This window comes from Piliocolobus tephrosceles, chromosome 13, assembly GCF_002776525.5.
Source record: "Piliocolobus tephrosceles isolate RC106 chromosome 13, ASM277652v3, whole genome shotgun sequence".
NCBI classification, from domain to species: Eukaryota; Metazoa; Chordata; class Mammalia; order Primates; family Cercopithecidae; genus Piliocolobus; species Piliocolobus tephrosceles.
This window is the reverse complement of record NC_045446.1, coordinates 45,642,969-45,664,161: the sequence shown is the minus strand read 5'-3', so window position 1 is coordinate 45,664,161 and position 21,193 is coordinate 45,642,969. Positions and strand designations below refer to the sequence as shown.

Here is a 21,193-nt window from a genome sequence, read left to right as displayed (position 1 = left end):
AGCCTCCCGAGTAGCTGGGATTACAGGCATGTGCCACCACGCCTGGCTAATTTTGTATTTTGAGTAGAGATGGGGTTTCTCCATGTTGGTCAGGCTGGTCTCAAACTCCCAACCTCAGGTGATCTGCCTGCCTTGGCCTCCCAAAGTGCTGGGATTACAGGCGTGAGCCACTGCACCTGGCCAAGATCAGCAAAATTTCTAAAAATAATACAGTTTACAAACCTCCACAGAATCATTAATTTTTGCCAAGTAAAGACCAAAAGTAGCAGCTACCATCTACTATAATCACAATTTCATTTAAAAATTTAAAGTTGAATGAAGTATGAATGATTCTCAGGATTATTATTCAAACTGAGTAAGTTTGACTGTAGGAAAAACTCACTACATCATCCTTATTTTTGTCATTCTGCCAAAAGACTGATAAAAACTTTGCATTTTTTTAATCAAATGCTTTGATTAAGACAGGCATTGATCAACAGCCCAGCATCTGGGAACAACTACTTTCTAGTTTTTGATTACAGACACTTCTTTTGTTCTTCTACGGTTGTTATAATATGCATGGCTTGTCTCCCTAGCTTAGTTTCTCAACCTTAGCTCCATGACATTTCGGACCAGATAATTCTTTGTTGTCAGGGGGCTATCCCCTGCACTGTTTGTCAGCAGCATCCCTGTCCTCTATTCAGTAGATGCCAGTAGCATCCCCCATAGCCCCAGTTGTGACGATTGCCAAAAGTCCCCTGGAGGGCAAAACTGCCCTTGTTAAGAATCAATGGTCTAGCTTAACTAGGAAATTTAAAACAAGTAATTCAATCATTGGTTCCTTTTTATATCTCCATGGAGCCTAACAAGTGCTTTCATAAATGCCTATTAGCATAAAGCAAGTATGACCTAGCAGCTAGCAGGTGCCACCAATGAGCACATACCTTGGGACAGTAGATTCCTGAAAGATCAGTGTTTAGGACCTTGATACTAACCATTATAACAGGCAGAAACACAAGTACAATCTAAAAACAGTTCCTGGCACATAATGGGTGCCCAAGAAATATCTGCTGAATAAGCTTCCAATTACACTCTGATCCTTGAAGACAAGTCTCTTTAGTCCTTAGGAAAAAGTAGATTAATTCATCTATTGTAGCATACATATATAAGTCACGTACATTCACCCTGAATGTTCACAAATCACAAAGCTAAGTTTATCACACTTGGAGACGTTTCAAGGGTGAACACAGAGATCCTAGACAAGTCTCTTTCTAAAGACCTTTCCAAGCCATGATCATTAAAGGAACTCTCAGCAGGGCATAGTGACTCATGCCTATAATCCCAGCAGTTTGGGAAGCTGAGGAAGGCGGATCTCTGAGCCCAGGAGTTAGAAACAAGTATAGGTAACATATTGAGACCCCATCTCTATAAAAAATAAAAAGTTAGCCAGGCATGGTGGCACATGCCTATAGTCCCAGCTACTTGGGAAGCTAAGGTGGGAGAACTGTTTGAGCCTGTGATTGACCCTGTCTCAAAAACAAAACAAAACAAAACAAAAAAAAGGAACTCTCAACCACAGGACAGATAAAACATCATGATTCTATCAAAACTACAGTACATTAAAGGACAGCACATGAGGGGTTCACAGGGTCCCTGATAATATAAAAACTCTTTCCAATTTCCTAATGCCAAATATATACTCTTTAGGGTGAGGGGAAATTTTACCTTGGGCAGATCTGTAGCCAGATAGGGGAGGCTTCATTCCATTCATCTGTCCATTGCTGGACCGGCTAATGATATTCTTGGAAGAAATTGTTTCGGAGACAACAGTGCACTTAGGCTTTATCGTGGGACCTGAGCTACTAACTGTTCGCCCAGGTCTCAAGCTGCTCACTGGTCTTCCTGGGACTGAACTACTGACAGTCCGTCCAGCTGGAACTGAGCCACTTACGGATCTCCCAGGGCCACTGACAGACCGCCCAGGGGGGCCTGAGCCACTCACTGGTCGTCGAAGTTCATGTGGACTGCTCACAGGTCGGCCAGGGCCACGAGAGCTGCCCAAGGGTCTTGCAGAACTACCTGAACCACTGATGGGTTGCCCAGGGCCACTTGAGCTGCTTGCAGGTTGTCCAGGGCCGCATGTACCACTGACTGTCCGCCTAGAGGGATTTGAGTCATTGGTTGGCTTCTTGGACCCATTGATTGATCGCTCAGGTCCTGAGCTGGAGCTGCCATTCTGGCGCTTAGGCACAGGGCCAGAACTAACTGTGGGTCGAGCAACTCCTGTGCTGGGCTGCCCAGGGGCTGAGCTAGAGCTGCTGCCTGGCTGCCTGACACCTGGACTCTTAGCCTTATTGTGTGGGGTGACCATGGGCCCAGGCCTGGAATGGCTAGGATGGGATGGAGATTTTTTGGCTTTGTGCTCAATAGCAGATTTCTGAGTCCTGCTAGCAGGAGTCTTTGGGACACTTGGTGAAGAGGTGCTGGAATAAGACTTTCCAGCTCCATTGAAAACAGGTCTGTCGTGGCCCTCACGAAGTGAGGGTTGGGAGCTATTGCCAGATCCTGCCTTGATCCTCTCTCCTGGCATGAATTTGGATGAAGACAAAGCAAGGTGTTTCTCATTGGCCATGCTGGGTCTTGATTTCTTCTCAGCATGAGGAAGGGGCATTCCTTTGGAAGAAGGATGCCTGTCTCCAGAACCTTTGCTTAGTTTTGTGCCCACACTTTCTTTCTGAGAGGGTGCCTTTTTGGACACAGTTGGAGGTAGTTTTCCATCTGTCTCAAGTTTTTTTCTCCGATGCTTTCGTTCAAGGAATTCTCGCTCCCTAAGTTCTTCTGCAGTCATAGGTCGCTCTTCTGATTTCTTCACTACCTTGATTTCCACCGGTTCAAACTGCTTTTTCTCAGCCAGCCTGAGTAAATCAGTGAAGTTCATAGGTGGTGGGGCACTTTTAAGGGGGACCTTTGGTTTACTTTCAACTTTGGGAGGTTCTTGCTCTTCCTCATACTCCTGCTCTGACTCTGCGTGATTGTACTCAAGGAATTCATTCTCTTCTTCCATTTCATACTCTCGGTCGGTTCCTTGGCTGGTATGGCTTTCTGTTGCCTGCCTCTTCTTTGACTTTTCCTCAATAGGAATCCCATTGTAACCATGGAAATTGTCCTTTGTCCTCTTGGCCATAGCTCTTGCTTTCTTGTCATGTTTGAGCTCAATTCGCTTTTTCACTAGTTCCTCTTTTCTCCTTTTCTCCTCTAAGGCTAAAAGGGACAAAACAAGAATATGTTATTATTTCGAGATCTCAAGATTGCTCAAGTGAAAATACAATGTTCAGGTTACAGTTTGAAGACATCTAGGAATCAAATGAGGAAGTCATTTGAACAAGTATCAAATGAGTCATCTTTACATAATGAGTGGGAGACATATGGGTTTTTCTATATGACTAAAGCAAGTGGGAGACTTAGTTTTCAGCTTTAAATATAGAAAATACTTCAAACCAAATACATTACCAAGTTAAGAGAACATTAGTATCCACTTAGCAGTTGTTATTAATTACGATTCAATGAATACTTAAACATATTGAATCAGTTTCTTTGTATTTGCATGAAGTAGAACTATTTGAGATAAAGACGTTAAAACTTATCTCTAGTTTAGCCTTTTAGATAGCATTCTGTTAATAAAAATTAAAACGCAAAATGGGTAGAAACACTTTCAGAACCAAAGTTAAAGAATGGAGTTCTGATTGGGGACTTACTATGGCCAATTAGAAGACATGGCTACTAACCCCCAAAAATCTGTTACTTCAAGGGGAGAAAAAAAGAAAACGTTTATACAAATGATCGAGATAACATATGTAAAGCCATGAATACAGTCAGTTAACCTGGACACACACACACCCCCAAATCTGTTGACCTGTTATGTTTTTATAAACAGCCACTGGTTTAGTACAAGCTAGATGTGAAGATGGAAGACTTTAAAACTGAGAATAAGGCTATAGATACATACCTTTTTGTCTAAGCTCCTCTTCTTTCCTTTTAAGAAAAGCTTGTACAGCTGCTGATTGGACACCTTTAACTTTTGGGTCTTTTTTTGGAGGCCCCACTGCCAAACTATACCTTTTCTAAAAACAAAAACAGTAAAAGTTACAAGCAATTCAACTTTTAAAATACATTATTAGGTATAAGGCACTGTTCCAGGTAATAAGAGGTATAAGTGTTAACTATGAAACCTATTCTGAATAACTGAGAGATCATATAACCCATAGTAAAGCTTAGCTATAAAATTTCAGACTAAAAATTTATTATGTATGATGATTTTTGGGTACAAAGTTTCTATGTAATATCCCAAAATGATGCATAAATGAACAATTCACAGAAGCATTGTTTTCAGGCTATTTTCCAAAAAAGTACCTGGACTGGGTAACTAAATGAAATCACCACCTAGAAGAATCGATTATTTGTGTTTTAAAATTCTGATTTAGGCTGGGCTCAGGGGCTCACACCTGTAATCTCAACACTTTGGGAGGCCGAGGCAGGTGAATCATGAGGTCTGGAGTTCAAGACCAGCCTGGCCAACATGGTGAAATGCTATCTCTACTAAAAACACAAAAAATTAACTGGGCATAGTGGCAGGTGCCTGTAATCCCAGCTATTTGGGAGGCTGAGGCAGGAGAATTGCTTGTACCTGGGAGGCAGAGGTTGCAGTGAGCAAAGATCCTGCCACTGCACTCCAGCCCAGGTGACAGAGAAGACTCCATCTCAAAAAAAAAATTCTGATTTAGGCCAGGTACAGTGGCTCACACCTATAATCCCAACACTTTGGGAGGCTGAGGTGGGCAGATTACCTGTGGTCAGGAGTTGGCAACCAGCCTGGCCAACATAGTGAAACTACATCTCTACTAAAAATACAAAAATTAGCCGGGCGTGGTGGCGCATGCCTATAATCCCAGCTGCTTAGGAGGCTGAGGCAGGACAATGGCTTTAACACAGGAGGCAGAAGTTGCAGTGAGCCGACATTGCACCACTGCACTCCAGGCTGGCAACAGAGCAAAACTCCGTCTCAATCAATCAATCAATCAATCAGTAAGTAAATGTAAAAAATTCTGAGTTAAAAAATAGCCTGCCTTAGAATGAAGCATTTCGAAGTCCAACTTTTCAAACAAACAGAAAAAACTACTCCTCACAACTATTTTCTCTCCTGACTACTCCAGATGATTTTCTAGTAGGGACTCATAGCTACGTGTGTTATTTCGCCTAGAACGTGGAAACACTGAGGTTTTACTTTGACCACACACAAAGACTAGGGGCAAACCACAGTAAAAAAGCATTTCAAAAAATCTATGCAATAAAGGCCCAATTCCCGGCAACCTTTAACTGTAGCTCTTATGTTCAGTAAATGTTAATTTGCCTCACAAACTTTTTCAGACAGGTTCCTATAACACCCCAAAAATGCTTACATTATCCTGGCACAGATGAAGCCTCTGGACCTCAGTTTTTATAGAACTGCATCAAGAAAGTACTAAACTCAAGTAATATTAATTTGAACTACAAAAGGAAAAATATTTCCACTTTATAAGCACCTATTATGAGAGAAATATGGTGAACATAGAGCTAAAATAAATTCAGACCAGGGATGAGTCACCTCTAGGACCATTCCAAATTAAATCCAGGAAATGAGATTTTTAAAGTATCCTCCTTTTTTTGTTTTGTTAGGCAGATACATTCTCATCGAATGTACCTGTTGCTGTGGCTAGCAGAAAAAGAAACATGTCCAAGAACAAATTGAGACAACTTAGGAACCAAAAAACTATTCCCAAATATGTATGAAATTCTTGGAGGAAAACCAAAATATATGTGCTTACTCTACGGCTGCCAAATACGACATATCTTGAAACAGGCTGGAAGTTCCGAGTAAATTAGTCTGCCAACGAAGCAACTAGCCAAGGAAGCAGGCTCTAATCCAACCTGAAAATCTTGCATGATGGCAATGCTGAGAAGTGACATATCCCTAATAGAGAGAAATCCCAAGACAGCATCCAGATTTCTTTCCCAGTCACCTTGGCTAGGCCACAATGAGATCCTTTAAAGTCCATATCTTTATAAATTTAATTTTAGACTCTTTCCATAGTGGGTAGGGGCTCAATATTTAAAGGATAAAAAGGAGAAGGAAAGGGAGAGGAGAAAGAGAATACTGCTAACCTAACTAGATATATATAAAATTGTCCTTGTTTACAAGAAAAGAACCACAAACACAGGTCTTAATCACAAGGAGCTTACATTTTCATTGTGGAAAGGGCACCATGAATATGATTCAAATTAAGACATACAAAAACTTGTAAGCAGAGGCACACACTCACTCTACTCCATCCCATTAATGGATTTGGAAGCAGAGGAAGGTGGATTTTCTTTTCACCAACACTTAAGATTTTCCTGGCCAGTCACAGTGGCTCATGTCCGTAATCCTAGCACTTTGGGAGGCTGAGGCGGGAGAATCGCTTGAGCTCAGGAGTTAAAGAGCCCAGCCTGGGCAACATGGTGAGAACTCATCTCTTTAAAAAAAGAAAAAAAAGGCTGGGTGCAGTGGCTCACGCCTGTAATCCCCGAACTTTGGGAGGCTGAGGCAGGCGGATCACAAGGTCAGGAGATCGAGACCACCCTGGCCAACATGGTAAAACCCCATCTCTACAAAAAATACAAAAATTAGCTGGGCATGGTGGTGCCTGCGTGTAAACCCAGCTACTTGGGAGGCTGAAGCAGGAGAATCACTTGAACCAGGGAGTCAGAAGTCAGTGAGCCAAAATCATGCCACTGCACTCCAGCCTGGCGACACAGCAAGACTCCGTCTCAATAAACAAAAAAACAAAAATTTCCTGCCCCTGTCCATTATGTAGCTCATAGAGTTATAAAGCCCCATACAAATCAAAGCCCCATACAAGGTTTTCCCCAAGAAAAATGCAAATACATATATTAGCGTTACTTATTTAAAACAGGACTGGTTTGCTGTCCAAATAACCCAGCACTGAGCACTATCTAACATGAATTTGGGATAGATATCTTTCATCTTAGCCTGGAACTGCAAGAGATAGAAAGTGGGATATGACAAACCAAAAAGCTGCTCTTGACTGAATACTGGTATCCAAAAGGGAAAACATCAGAGTCAATGGGACATAATTTAATGCAGTGTTTATTAGCAAGCTTCAGTCATTTGCATACTACCTTTATGATTTTTGCCTTTGTGGTATACTACCCCTACTATTACTTACTAATTTTAAAAAATATACAGAGTTCGCCGGGTGCGGTGGTTCATGCCTGTAATCCCAGCACTTTGGGAGGACAAGGAGGGCAGATCACTTAATGTCAGGAGTTCGAGACCAGCCTGGCCTCGAACTCTGGTAAAACCCCATCTCCACTAAAAGTACAAAAAGTAGCCAGGCATGGTGGCTCATGCCTGTAGTCCCAGCTACTTGGGAGGCCGAGGCACAAGAATCACTTGAACCTGGGAGGCAGAGGTTGCAGTGAGCCAAGATCACGCCACTGCACTCCAGCCTGGACAACAGAGTGAGACTCGGTCTCAAAAAAAAAAAAAAAAAAACCACAGACCTAACATCATGACCTATTATTATTACAGCTTTACCTCAGCAATAATATCCATAAAATGACTGACTTGAACAACTAGTTACATTTTTCCAATTCATATAAAAATACATACTATTAAGCCAGGTGTGGTGGCTCACGCCTGTAATCCCAGCATTTTGGGAGGCCGAGGCGGGCGGATCACGAGGTCAGGAGATCGAGACCATCCTGGCTAACATGGTGAAACCCCGTCTCTACTAAAAACACAAAAACATTAGCCAGGCATGGTAGCAGGCGCCTGTAGTTCCAGCTACTCGTGAGGCTGAGGCAGTAATTGCTTGAACCCAGGAGGCAGAGGGTTGCAGTGAGCCGAGATTGCACCACTGCACTTTAGCCTGGGTGATTGTACTCCAGCCTGAGTGAGAAGAGCAAAACTCCATCTCAAAAAAAAAAAAAAAGAAAGAAAGAAACAAAACACTGACTTAGGGAACAAAAATACAGGAAAGGTAGAAAAGGAAGGTGGTGTTCAGGGACTCAGATTTGCTTTGAAAAGAATAACAAAGGCTACTTTTAGCTTTTTTTTCAAAGTATACACCTATTCTCATCAATTTATATGTTGATTTCAAATTCTGCCTTTTTAAACACCTCTAATCTTTAAGGATACTTAAGCTGGTCTCACATTTAACCTAACAACTTTGCAGTACTTGTTGTCCTGTCCTTATGATGCAGAAGAAATTCAATAAATCTATGCAACGTCTATTTTGTTGATCTTCTAAACAACTTAAAAAGCTAGCAGTAAGGCAAGGTCAGCACTGCTTTAATGAGGCTTAATCTTGTTTATATGAACTGAGCCACAATCAATTAATTTTTTATATCTTCTGTAGCTTAAAAATGTACTCAGGCCAGGCATAGTGGCTCATACTTGTAATTCCAGCACTTTGGGAGGCTAATTCGAGAGGATTGCTTGAGCACAGGAGTTCAAGACCAGCCTGGGCAACATAGGGAGACCGTCTCTCCAAACAATTTAAAAAGTAGCTGGGCACAGTGGCACACACCTGTGGTCCCAGCTACTCGGGAGGCTGAGGCAGGAGGATTGTCTCAGCCAGGGAGGTCGAGGCTGCAGTGAGCTGTGGTTGTGCTACTGCACTCCAGCCTGAGCAACAGAGTAAGACCCTATCTCAAAAAAAAAAAAAAAACCAAAAAACCAAAAAAACCCTCAACAGCACAAATACCAGTAAGATATTAAAACACTCTTAGACAAAGTTTAGGTTCACAGCCTAAAAAAAAGACTGGGTCACTACAGATCATCTTTATATTTTTGGAAATATCTTTGAATGGCTGGGCACGGTGGCTCATGTCTGTAATCCCAAAACTTTGGGAGGCTGAGGTGAGAGGACTGATTGAGTCCAGGAGTTCGAAACTAGCCTGGGCAGCATACTGAGACCCCCATCTCTACAAAATATACAAATATTAGTTGAACATTGTGATGCACACCTGTAGTCCCAGCTACATAGCTGATGTGGGAGGATGGCTTGAGCCCAGGAGGTAGAGGCTGCAGTGAGCCATGATTGTGCCACTGTACTCTAGCCTGGGTTACAGAGCAAGACTGTCTCAAAAAGAAAATCTTTGAGATGTAATTCATACATCACAAAATTCATCCATTTAATGTATACAATTAAATGGTTTTTGATATACAGCTGACCCTTAAACATGGTGCATGGGATGCCACCACCCTGTGCAGTAAGAAAAAATTCCGGCTGAGAGCGGTGGCTCATCCCTGTAATCCCTGCACTTTGGGAGGCCAAGGCGGGCGGATCACCTGAGCTCAGGAGTTCAAGACTAGCCTGGCCAACATGATGAAACCCCATCTCTACTAAAAGCACAAAAAATTAGCTGGGCGTGATGGCGCGTACCTATAATCCCAGCTACTCAGGAGGCTGAGGCAGGAGAATTGCTTGAACCCAGGAGGTGGAGGTTGCCGTGAGCTGAGACCACGCCACTGTACTCCAGCCTGGGCAACAAGAGCAAAACTCCGTCTCAAAACAACAACAACAACAACAACAACAACATTCCATGTATAACTTTTGACTCCCAAAAAACTTAACTACTAACAACTCAAAGTTGACCAGAAGCCTTACTGATAACATAGTCAATTAACATACATTTTATGCATCATGATATACCTTTTTCTTAATTGTTTTAAATATTTCTAGGCTATGTTCATCTGCAGGTTTTTTTTAAATTGTCACAAATTTTTAAAAAACTTATTGGAAAAAAATCCACGTATAAGCGGGTCCACACATTTCAAGCCTTTTTTTTTTTTTTTTTTTTGAGACGGAGTCTTGCTCTGTCGCCCAGGCTGGAGTGCACTGGCACAATCTCGGCTCACTGCAACCTCCACCTTCTGGGTTCAGGCCATTCTCCTGCCTCAGCCTCCCGAGCAGCTGGGACTACAGGTGCCCGTCACCACACCTGGCTTTTTTTTTTTTTTTTTTTTTTTTGTATTTTTAGTAAAGACGGGGTTTCACTGTGTTAGGCAGGATGGTCTCGATCTCCTGACTTCATGATCCGCCCGCCTTGGCCTTCCAAAGTGCTGGGATTACAGGTGTGAGCCACCATGCCCAGCCACAAGCCTATGTTGTTGAAGGGTCAAACTGCATCCACAGAGTTGTATAACCAACACCACCATCTGATTCTAGAATATTTTAATCATCCTCCCAAAAAATCTCTTGGCTTTAGCAATGACTCCACGCTCTCGTCTCCCCTCAGACCCTGGCAAACGCTAATCTACGTTCTGTCTCTATGCATTTACCAATTCTGGACATTGCATATAAATGAAATCATATGTGGCTATGATGGTTAATTTTATATGTCAACTTGACTAGGCTATAATACCCAGTTATTTAATCAAACATGAAGCGTTACTGTGAAGGTATTTTGTAGATACAGTATCAACAATCAGTTGACTTTAGGGTAAAGAAAATTACCCTCCATAATGTGGATGGGTCTCATCCAATCATGACAATGAAGGCATAAGAGCAAAACCCGAGGCTTCTAAGAAGAGGAATTCTATCTCAAACTACAGCATGAACTCCTGCCTGATTTTCTAGCCTGCTGGCCTGCCCTAGAAATTTCAGACTTGTCAGGCCTCCATAATCAGTTCTCTAAAATAAATCTTACTGGCTCCATGGAGAACACTGACAGATACAGTAGCCTTTTGTATCTGGCTTCTTTCACTAAGCATGTTTTCAAGGTTCATGTTGTAGCATGTATCAATATTTCCTTCCTTTTTGTGGCTGAATAATATTCCATTGTAGAGATATACCATGCATTATTTTTATATTCATCAGCTGAATATTCGAACTGTCTCTACTTTTTGGCTATTATGAATAATGCTGCTGTGAACATGTGTGTAGAAGTTTTTATGTGGATGCACATCTTCCTTTCTCTTAGGTATATGACCACAGATCTTTTTTTCATTGAGCAGGTAAGACCTTTCAAAAGGGGGTTGCAATAGACCCTGGTATCAAAAGATGTGTTGTAATGAAATATTTTAAAAAACAGTTCCCCACAGGCGTGGCCCAGTGGAGAATCATTTTTAAAAAGACAGGAAAAAAAAAAGTTTCAGGCTGGATTACATTACATTCTATTTAATAACCCAGAAGAACTATTTGGCACTTCCCCTCGCATCACATGGTCATATTTAGCCTAGCAGCAGCACATCAAGATGGACCCATCAATTCTGAATCTGATTCAAGGCACCAGGCTGCTTCATTGTTTGAGCTTCATGGAAAGCAGCTGGACAAGAGTTTCTTTTATCCTAAGCATATCCATTTTATTACACTGCAAGTCACCTCCGTCATTCTGCTACACCCCAATGAATGATCCACCACAGTGAAATTTGTCATTTAAATACAACATCAGAGATTTTGCCAAGATTTGTAATTCTGAAGCCAAGAGCTTTAGAAAATTTTAAGCCACTTTAAGACATATCTGTTCCTTGCATTTAAACTGTATCATCTAGGCCAGATTAAGAAAATAAGGAGACATCAGTCTAGAAATATGTGTACACCAAATACTGTATGTTATGTTGGAATCAATAGTCAATCCCTGGCCAGCGCGATGGCTCATGCCTGTAATCTCAGCACTTTGGGAGGCCGAGGCGGGTGGATCACCTGAGGTCAGGAGTTCAACACCAGCCTGACCAACATGGAGAAACCCCATCTCTACTAAAAATACAAAACTAGCCAGGTGGGATGGCGCATTGCCTGTAATCCCAGCTACTCGGGAGGCTGAGGCAGGAGAATTGCTTGAACCCGGGAGGCGGAGGTTGTGGTGAGCCAAGATTTCACCACTGCACTCCAGCCTGGGCGACAGAGCGAGACTCCATCTCGAGAACAAACAAACAAACAAAAGTCAATCCCTCCATGAAAGCTGTTCTTTACCCAGGAGATAACATATTGTTTCAATTGTAGAAAATATAAATTTCTTGATGGCTTTACATAAGAGATTTATAACTGGTTAGAATTAGGAGTTAGGAATATTCAAAGAATGCTACATCCTTAACTTTAATAATTACCACACAGTTTTAAAAAATTTTCTCAGAACATCAGAGTCAGAGAAAGAAAGTAGGCCTGGAAAACCAATAGTTCCATTAGAACTGCTTAGCTGGATGGCTAAGAGGATAAAAATTAATAACCTGCACCAAAAGATGCTACTCATAACTGCTATGGAGTTAAATGTAAACGTTACTGTTACTGTGTTTATAAAAACATACCTGATTATAAAATGTAATAATATCAGATAGGTGTCTCATGGAGTCTCTAGTCCAACCTCTATGTTAGAAATGGCCCAGGACACCTGTGTATTTACTGGCAATCACACAATTTATAGCAGAGTCTGAATTAGAATCCAGATCGCCTAACTCAGCCCCAAAAGTATTCTCACTACAACACACCTTACCTCTTTTTTTTTTTTTTAAGAAATACATAGGGTCTTGCTTGATCTGTCACCCAGGCGGCTGGAGTGCAGTGGCATGACCTTGGCTCACTGTGGCCTCAAACTCCTGGGCTCCAGTGACTCTCCCACCTCAGGTTCCTGAGTAGCTGGGACTACAGGCACACACCACCACAACTGGCTATTAATAATTTTTGTACTTTTTGTAAAGATGGAGGGGTCTCACTTTGTTGCCCATGCTGGTCACTTCTAATTTAACTCCAACACTTTTTTTTTTTGAGATGGAGTCTCACTCTGTTGCCCAGGCTAGAGTGCAGTGGCGTGGTCTTGGCTCACTGCAACTTCCACATCCCGGGTTCAAGCAATTCTCCTGCCTCAGCCTCTCGAGTAGCTGGGATTACAGGCACCTGCCACCACACCCAGGTAATGTTATCTATTTTCAGTAGAGATGGGTTTCACCATGTTGGCCAGGCTGGTCTCGAACGCCTGACCTCGTGATCCGCCCACCTCGGCCTCCCAAAGTGCTGGGATTACAGGCGTGAGCCACAACGCCTGACTCTACCACTTTCATCTCTAGTTTCTAATTTAACTCTAAAACTTGGATCCCTAGTTCTAACTTCCTTTCCCTAATTTCCACCTGCCTCTTGGATAATGCCAGTACTTCAGAAAGGTCTACAACTGTACCTCCATCTTATCCTCCCTCACCTTCAGAGTCTACTTCTGTTAACCATGCTGGCACTCTCCTAAACAAGCTGTAAACATCCTTCTGCCTATCAGTTTCCAAATGATTTTCGTTTGGCCTTTACATTTCTCTCCCATCAGACTCTACTGTATACTAAGAATGTCATTAAAAAAAAAAAAAAAAGAGTTACTGCCTAAGGCTGGAGTTGGGGATAGGGAATTGGATGGGTTCAAGCTGTGTAGGTAACAACCTTCCTCACTATACCATCCTCAGTACATGTCCCTCATTCAACACAAGCTCATAATTAACAGCAAGAACTCTGGAGCTAATCTGCCTGGATTAGATTCTCTGCTCTACCATATCTAGCTTTATCACTTGTTAGCTGTGTGACCATGGGCAAGTTACAGGCCTCAGTTTCCTCATTAGTAAAATACTCTTCATTATATGGTTATTATGGTGATTAAATTAATTAATATATAAAGTGCTTAGAACAGTGCCTGGCACAGAGTAAGCACTATAAAGGTTAATTGTTACTTAGAAAGAGATTATCTTCGTAGTGATGGGGAAGGGAAATAACAGAAAATCTATGGGAATAAGGTGAACAGTAGTTTCTAAAAGACCCTCTCCCTAAAACACCAGTTGAGAGGTACTGCTCTAGGTAAGAAATCCAACACTGCCGCAGACATGAGACAAGTAATCTTCAAATCTGTGAAAGAAAATGGAGAGTCTTTTGGGGGATTCTAAAGGTTGTTCAGCCCTGAGGTTGACTTTGGAGACAGAGTCTTGGAGCATGACCTCTTAATTAATGACCTTTTGTTTTAAATTAACTTCCTCATGTTCTTGTACCAGGCACAGACCACATGGCTGAGATAAAAGACCCCTGGCCAGGTGCGGTGCTCATGTCTATAATCCCAGCACTTTGGGAGGCCGAGGCAGGTGGATCACCTGAGGTCAGGAATTTGAGACCAGCCTGGCCAGCATGATGAAACCCCATCTCTACTAAAAATACAAAAAAAAAAAAGCTCCCCTATCCCATAGGGGTAAGCCCAGTGGAGAATCATGTTTAAAAAGAAAAACAGTCACAGGCGTGGTGGTACATGCCTGTAATCCCAGCAACCTGGAAGGCTGAGGCAAGAGAATGGGTTGAACCTGGGTAGCAGAGGTTGCAGTGAGCCAAGATCACACTATTGCACTCTAGCCTGGGCTACAGAGCAAGATTTCATCTCCAAAAACAACAACAACAAAAAAAACCCTTCACCAGGCGTGGTGGCTCACGTCTGTAATTCCAGCACTTTGGGAGGCCAAGGCAGATGGATCACTTGAGGTCAGGAGTTTGAGACCAGACTGGCCAACATGGTGAAACCCCATCTCTACTAAAAAATACAAAAATTAGCTGAGCATAATGGTGCATGTCTGTGGTCCCAGCTATTCGGGAGGCTGAGGCAGGAGAACTGATTGAACAAAGGAGGCAGAGGTTGTAGTGAGCTGAAATGGCGCCACTGGACTCCAGCCTGGGCGACAGAGCAAGACTGTCTCCAGAAAAAAAAAAAAAAAAAAATTCTTGACTGAGATAAGAGATCCCTTGACTATTACATCCTTAATGTGGAATGTTAAATACACCCTTTCCAAAAAAGAAACACTGCCTACTACCGAATTGCTGCAACTATGCATTAACCTTGTATAGAAAATACTGAAATCCTGTTAAGCTTCCCTAGTCCTTGCCTATATAAAAGATTCTCAAATCTCTCCATTTTGGAGCACTTCATTTGGCTATTATGAATAATGCTGCTGTGAACATTTGTGTACAAGTTTTTATGTGGATGTATGTTTTCCTTTCTCTTGGGCATATGATCATAGATCTTTTTAACATTGAGCTGGCAAGACCTTTCAAAAGGGGGTTGCAATCAAACCTTAGTATAAAAGATGTGGTACTGGAATGTTTTAAAAGACAGCTCCCCTATCCCATAGGGGTAAGCCCAGGGGAGAATCATGTTTAAAAAGAAAAACAGTCACAGGCTGGGTTACATTATATTCTATTTAGTAAGGCAGAAGAACTATCTGGCACATAAGAGAATGCATACATCCTGAAATACACACATTTTGAAATTTTCTGCTGTAGGATTATCTGTCTGCTTTGTGGAGTCTGCGTCTTCCCAGGTAGCCATCCTCAAACTGCACTCAAATAAGCTCAGTATCATATTGCCAGGACCTCGTTATTACGGTGAACGGATCCAAGGGTGGGGAGCAATCCAGTTACAATCCATTATAGATCAAATGTTACCTGCAGAAAAAAGTCATCTACAGAAACTTTTTGTTGGCCCACAGTGTTTTTTAAAAGAAAATGTAACTACTATGCAAATTGTAGGCTTCTTTTAAATACATGGAGCTTGGCACCTATCATTTTTTATCCAGACTACTTCAAGAATTTACATTATCTACCTGGCCCCTGAAGACATCTGAATTTGCTGTCCTAGTTAATGTCCTGGGCTCTTACTTTCACTACCTATGGTTCTTATTCTTAAGGGGCTATAGGCAGACCCCCAAATTCTGGTATACCTGGTACCACATGAAGGTTTACCCTTTACCTTTTGGTTTGTGGTGGCGGAGGGTGGGGCGGGGTAAGGGGGAGGTCACACCAGAGCTTCAGTAGCTTTTCTGGTTATTTTTCACAGTCTCACTGGCAGAAAGACCATATATGTTGTCTTACGCTTTACAAGCCATCAATTATAGCTATGTGATGGCTGGGTGCCGTGGCTCGCGCCTGTAATTCCAGCACTTTGGGAGGCCAAGGCAGGCAGATCACTTGAGGCCAGGAGTTCGAGACCAGCCTGGTCAACATGGCAAAACCCCATCTCTTAACTAAAAATACAAAAGTTAGCTGGGCACGGTGGCGCACAGCTGCAGTCCCAGCTACTCAGGAGGCTGAGGCAGGAGAATCGCCTAACCCCAGGTGGCAGAGGTTGCAGTGAGCCCAGGTCGCATCACTGCATTCCAGCCTGGGTGAGAGTGAGACTTCGTCTCAAAAAAAAAAATTACAGCTACGTGAGGCCTGTAAGAATCCACATTCTAAGCTCTAGTATTCTACCAAAACAAGTTAAACTACTTTGTTTTTCCTACTGGAACCCAGGGAGGAAAATCAAGTGGAAGTTTACCAAAAATACCTTTTCGCCTTTATATATAAACAGAGCCAGTGATGACAACTTGTTTCATCACCTGAATCAGCGGTTATTATGTATTCAGTTTTCCACCGGGAAATGATAGTGTGCCTAATATTTCTGGGCCTGATGCAATTCTACCTTTAACATAAAAAAGTATTTCATAGCTTCTCAAGACAGATACAATAGGTACCTTTAAAAAATAAAGCTCTGGCTGGGCGCAGTGTCTCACACCTGTAATCCTGGCACTTTAGGACGTCAAAGCAGGTGGATCACGAGCTCAGGAGATTGAGACCATCCTGACCAACATGGTGAAAACCTGTCTCTACTAAAAATACAAAAATTAGCTGGGTGTGGTGGCATGCGCCCGTAATCCCAACTACTCGGGAGGCCGAGGCAGGAGAATCACTTGCACCCGGAAGGTGGAGGTTGCAGTGAGCCGAGACAGCGCCACCGCACTCCAGTCTGGTGACAGAACAAGACTCCATCTCAAAACAATAACAACAACAAAAAGCTCTGCAAAGAGTCTGAAGGGCTGAAGTGGCTGTACAGGTGTTTGAATTTTAGTCTAATAATTGCTAGTCACTGGATTTCCTTAGCATAGTAAAGGTCTGACCTAAGAACTCTGAAGACTTAAATTCTGAGCATTAGCTCTGATAGGTTCCAAATGAAGGTGGGAGGAGGAGTTGGCGAATAGGGAAAAATTGAACCAATCAATAGAGGGAGATGCAGCCTAGCTGTTACTGCAAAGCCTCTGTGGTTTTCAGATCAATTAATCAAGTAAGTTCATATCAGCAGGGTGTTTATAGGGCAGGGAGGGGTACAGTTGTCTTTTTTTTTTTTCTTTTCTTTAATTTGAGACAGTTTTGCTCTGTCACTCCGGCTGGAGTGCAGGGGCATGATCTCCACTCACTGCAACCTCTGTCTTACTGCAACCTCTGCCTCTCAGGGTCAAGCCATTCTCTTGCCTCAGCCTCCTGAGTAGCTGAGATTACAGGTGTGTGCCACCATGCCTGGCTAATTTTTGTGTTTTCAGTAGAGACGGGGTTTCACCACGTTGGTCTGGCTGGTCTCGAACTCCTGACCTCAGGTGATCTGCCCACCTTGGCCTCCCAAAGTGCTGGGATTACAGGTGTGAGCCACAGCGCCTGGCCAGAAATAAAGCTGTTAATTGATATGATAGTCCCCAACTCTCTATTTCTTTGTTTTTATAATTGTGAAATATCATAGACATAGTGTACAGTGTAAGAGATTATTACAAAGCAAGTATCCTTGAAAGCCACCATCCAAGTCAAGAAACATTTCAAGACAGGCCTGGCTCAGTGGTTCACACCTATACTCCCAGTAGTTTGGGAGGCTGAGGTGGGTTGATCACTTGAGGCCGAGAGTTTGATACCAGCCCTGTCTCTACTAAAAATACAAAAAAAAAAAAAAAAAAAGAAAAAAATCAACTGGGTGTGGCGGCGCACCCCTGTATTCCCAGCTACTCGGGAGGCTGAGGCAGGAGAATGACTTGAACCTGGGAGCCGGAGGTTGCAGTGAGCCAAGATTTCACCACTGCACTCCAGCCTGGGCAACAGAGACTCCATCTCAAGAAAAAAAAAAAAAAAAGAAAAGAAAAGAAAAGAAAAGAAAAAGCTTTATTTCTTTTAAAATAGATAACAAAAAAAAAAAAGAAAAAAACGCTTTATTTCTTTTAAAATAGATAGCAAAAAAAGAAAAAAAAGCTTTATTTATGTTAAAATAGATGGAATAAATATGTGAAAATGTTAATATGCTAAATGTGGGGTTTGGGTATATAAGAAATGCGTTAGGCCGGGCGCGGTGGCTCAAGCCTGTAATCCCAGCACTTTGGGAGGCCGAGACGGGCAGATCACGAGGTCAGGAGATCGAGACCATCCTGGCTAACACGGTGAAACCCCGTCTCTACTGAAAAATACAAAAATCTAGCCGGGCGAGGTGGCGGGCACCTGTAGTCCCAGCTACTCCAGAGGCTGAGGCAGGAGAATGGCGTAAACCCGGGAGGCGGAGCTTGCAGTGAGCGGAGATCCGACCGCTGCACTCCAGCCCCGGCAAAAGAGCGAGACTCCATCTCAAAAAAAAAAAAAAGAAATGCGTTAACGTTCCTTATGTTTGAAAGTATCCAAATTAAGCTGATAAAGAGAAAGTAAATGGAATAGTTAGATGAATCAAGTTACTGCAAATCAACTAAAGCATGAAATTTGGCTGGGTGTGGTGGCTCACACCTGTAATTTCAGCACTTTGGGAGGCCAAATTGGGCGAATGACTTGAGGTCAGGAGTTCAAGACTAGCCTTGCCAACATGGTGAAACCCTGTCTCTACCAAAAATACAAAAGTTAGCTTGATGTGGTGGCGAGCGCCTGTAGTCCCAGCTACTCAGGAGGCTGAGGCAGGAGAATTGCTTGAACCCAGCAGGTGGAGGCTGCAGTGAGCCGAACCCATGCCACCATACTCCAGCCTCCAGCCTGGGCGACAGAGTGAGACTCCATCTTAAAAAAAAAAAAAAAAAAAAAAGAAAAGAAATTTAACTTCAGTCTTATGGGTCTATTCCTCAAATAGTTTCTTTTGTGACTTTAATTTCATGTAAAAAGATAAGAATTATAATGCTGGTAACTAAATTAAACTTCTAGGCTTACTAGCTTTGGCGGGCAGCGGTCAGAGAATGCATGATTCATAAAATATATGGCTATATTATCAATTTTTTTTCTGACGGAGTTTTGCTCTTGTTGCCCAGGCTGGAGTGCAATGGCACAATCTCAGCTCACTGCAATCTCCGCCTCCTGGGTTCAAGCGGTTCTCCTGTCCCAGCCTCAGCTGAGATTACAGGCGCACACCACCATGCCTGGCTAATTTTTGTATTTTTAGTAGAGACAGGGTTTCAGATTTGTCAGGCTGGTCTTGAACTCCTGACTTCAGGTGATCCTCCTGCCTAGGCCTCCCAAAGTGCTGGGATTACAGGTGTAAGTCATTGTACCCGGCCATCTATTAAATTTTAAATTACTTTTTCCGCCTTTTTGATTCCTGTTATTCCAATCATAGATAATGCATATATTATCAAATATACACATATTTTGAAATTTTCTGCTTTAGGGTTATCTGTCTGCTTTTCTCCCAGCAGCTACTGGCTTTCAAAATAAGAAATGACTTAGTTCTGATTCTTCCATAGAACAGTCCTGGGCATCAAAGCTAGTCTTTGACCTCTACTGAAATTCAATAAGATCTAGAATGAAATATAGACCAAATTATGCAAAGATGAATGGTTACTAGACCCAATATTGATTCATCTGGAAAATTTACAGATGCTTCTAGAAAGTAAATCTGTTGATCTGGGTTTCAAAGGTTTGATTCTATACCTTCAACATGCAAAGCTTATGACGCACGGCTTAGAGGAATGGTTATTCCTCTAAGTTCTTGGGAACTTAGAGTTCTTGGGATAGGGGATGGCTGTGTGTGTGTGTATACACATACTTATAAACATAAATACAGACCTTTTTCAGATCAATATTTTCAAAGGGATAAAAGAATGAACTAGCCTCAGAAGACAAAAAAAAGGCAGAACAGAAAAAAATGAATATTGCAATATACGAATATCTAGGAAATGCACAGCACTTCGTGGGAGCTCATTTCTAGCTGAATTGACTTTGAGAGTCGTTTTAGTTCTACACCTCACTGCTCAAACCGCAGGCATTACCATGCAACTTATCGGTTTACAGCTGTGCTGTGGGTACCATCTGAAAATCTGGAAATGATTAGCTTATGCAAAACAGCCACAACCCCCAGAAACCAGGCGCTCTCCACCACTTTACCATTTAAGTCTTACACCACTCTTGCGACTGTAAGCGAATTGACAAACATCTACTGAGCAAATGGGACCTAGATTTTAAACAAAGACTGAGATCTGGAAGGCTACAAGTAAAAGGAAGCTGAAACTAGCTCGCCTATTCTGTTGGCCAAGAATTTCGTGGAATCTGCTAAACTTCTCTTCCCAAAAATTATACTCATCTCCTGGGAGGTGATAATTTAATCACCTCGGTGGCTGAGTGGGTGGGGCCGCGTCAGAGAATTCTTTCAAGAAATCACTAACCGTTTGACTTGAAGATCGATGAGAAACCAGCCAAAAGGCTATCAGGCCAAGGACCCCAACCCCCGTAACTCCCTTACATACATACTTCCTTCCCAATCTCTTGGCTGAAGTTTATGCCGAAGCCAAAAACTACCAGCGCTAGAATCCACTGTGTGCCAGGCACAGCTCACTCACCGCTTTCACGCAGTTCTAACTAAAACACCCAAACCGCAAAGTCCCTTTTGCAGGGGTAAATAAGCCGGCGAAACCCATTCACAGGAAGGCTCCCGCACCTCGTCCCAAGTCCTTTTCCCCCAGGTTCCCAAGAGTATAAATCCAAGAAAAGAAAATAAGGCGTCCAGGTCTTTCCTCTCCCGGAGCCGATAGGCGGCTGCCTAGAAGTTCCATCGGCCACATACATTCCGAACTTGGAAGATTAGGGTCCCCCTACATGACGCCCCAGCTGCTACTTACCGGCACATTGTTGACACCTTGTCCCTTGGAAGCTATCAGGAGAATTTCTCTGAAGTCCATGTTGGGCCGAGGCGGGAGAAACTGGGGCAGGCACTCGGAAAGGACTGACAGCGTACCTAACCGAGGCGCCCAGCTACAGCCAAGTGCACTGCCTCAGCAGCCCCACTGCTACCCCGCCTCTGCGGGACCACTTCCGGCGCCTTCCTATGCCGTCTGCCCGCCCCCTTCCCTCCACGGCCTATATCCTTTCAGGGCCGCCACAGCGCTCGCGAGTCCCTGCGCAACTTCCGC

At 42.9% G+C, this 21,193-nt stretch overlaps 1 protein-coding gene across 1 annotated transcript in view; it reads right to left on the bottom strand.

Annotated features, from left to right (window-relative positions):
• The window catches only part of SPTY2D1 (SPT2 chromatin protein domain containing 1), a 24,795-nt gene extending 3,602 nt beyond the window's left edge, over positions 1 to 21,193 (bottom strand). Inside the window, exons 1-3 of the mRNA XM_023230827.2 lie at positions 20,903 to 21,193; positions 3,986 to 4,100; positions 1,705 to 3,240 (exon numbers count right to left, since the gene is read on the bottom strand). Of these exons, the coding sequence (XP_023086595.2) occupies positions 1,705 to 3,240; positions 3,986 to 4,100; positions 20,903 to 20,962 (1,711 nt within the window). The 5' untranslated portion in view covers positions 20,963 to 21,193. The remainder of the gene's footprint in view (positions 1 to 1,704; positions 3,241 to 3,985; positions 4,101 to 20,902) is intronic.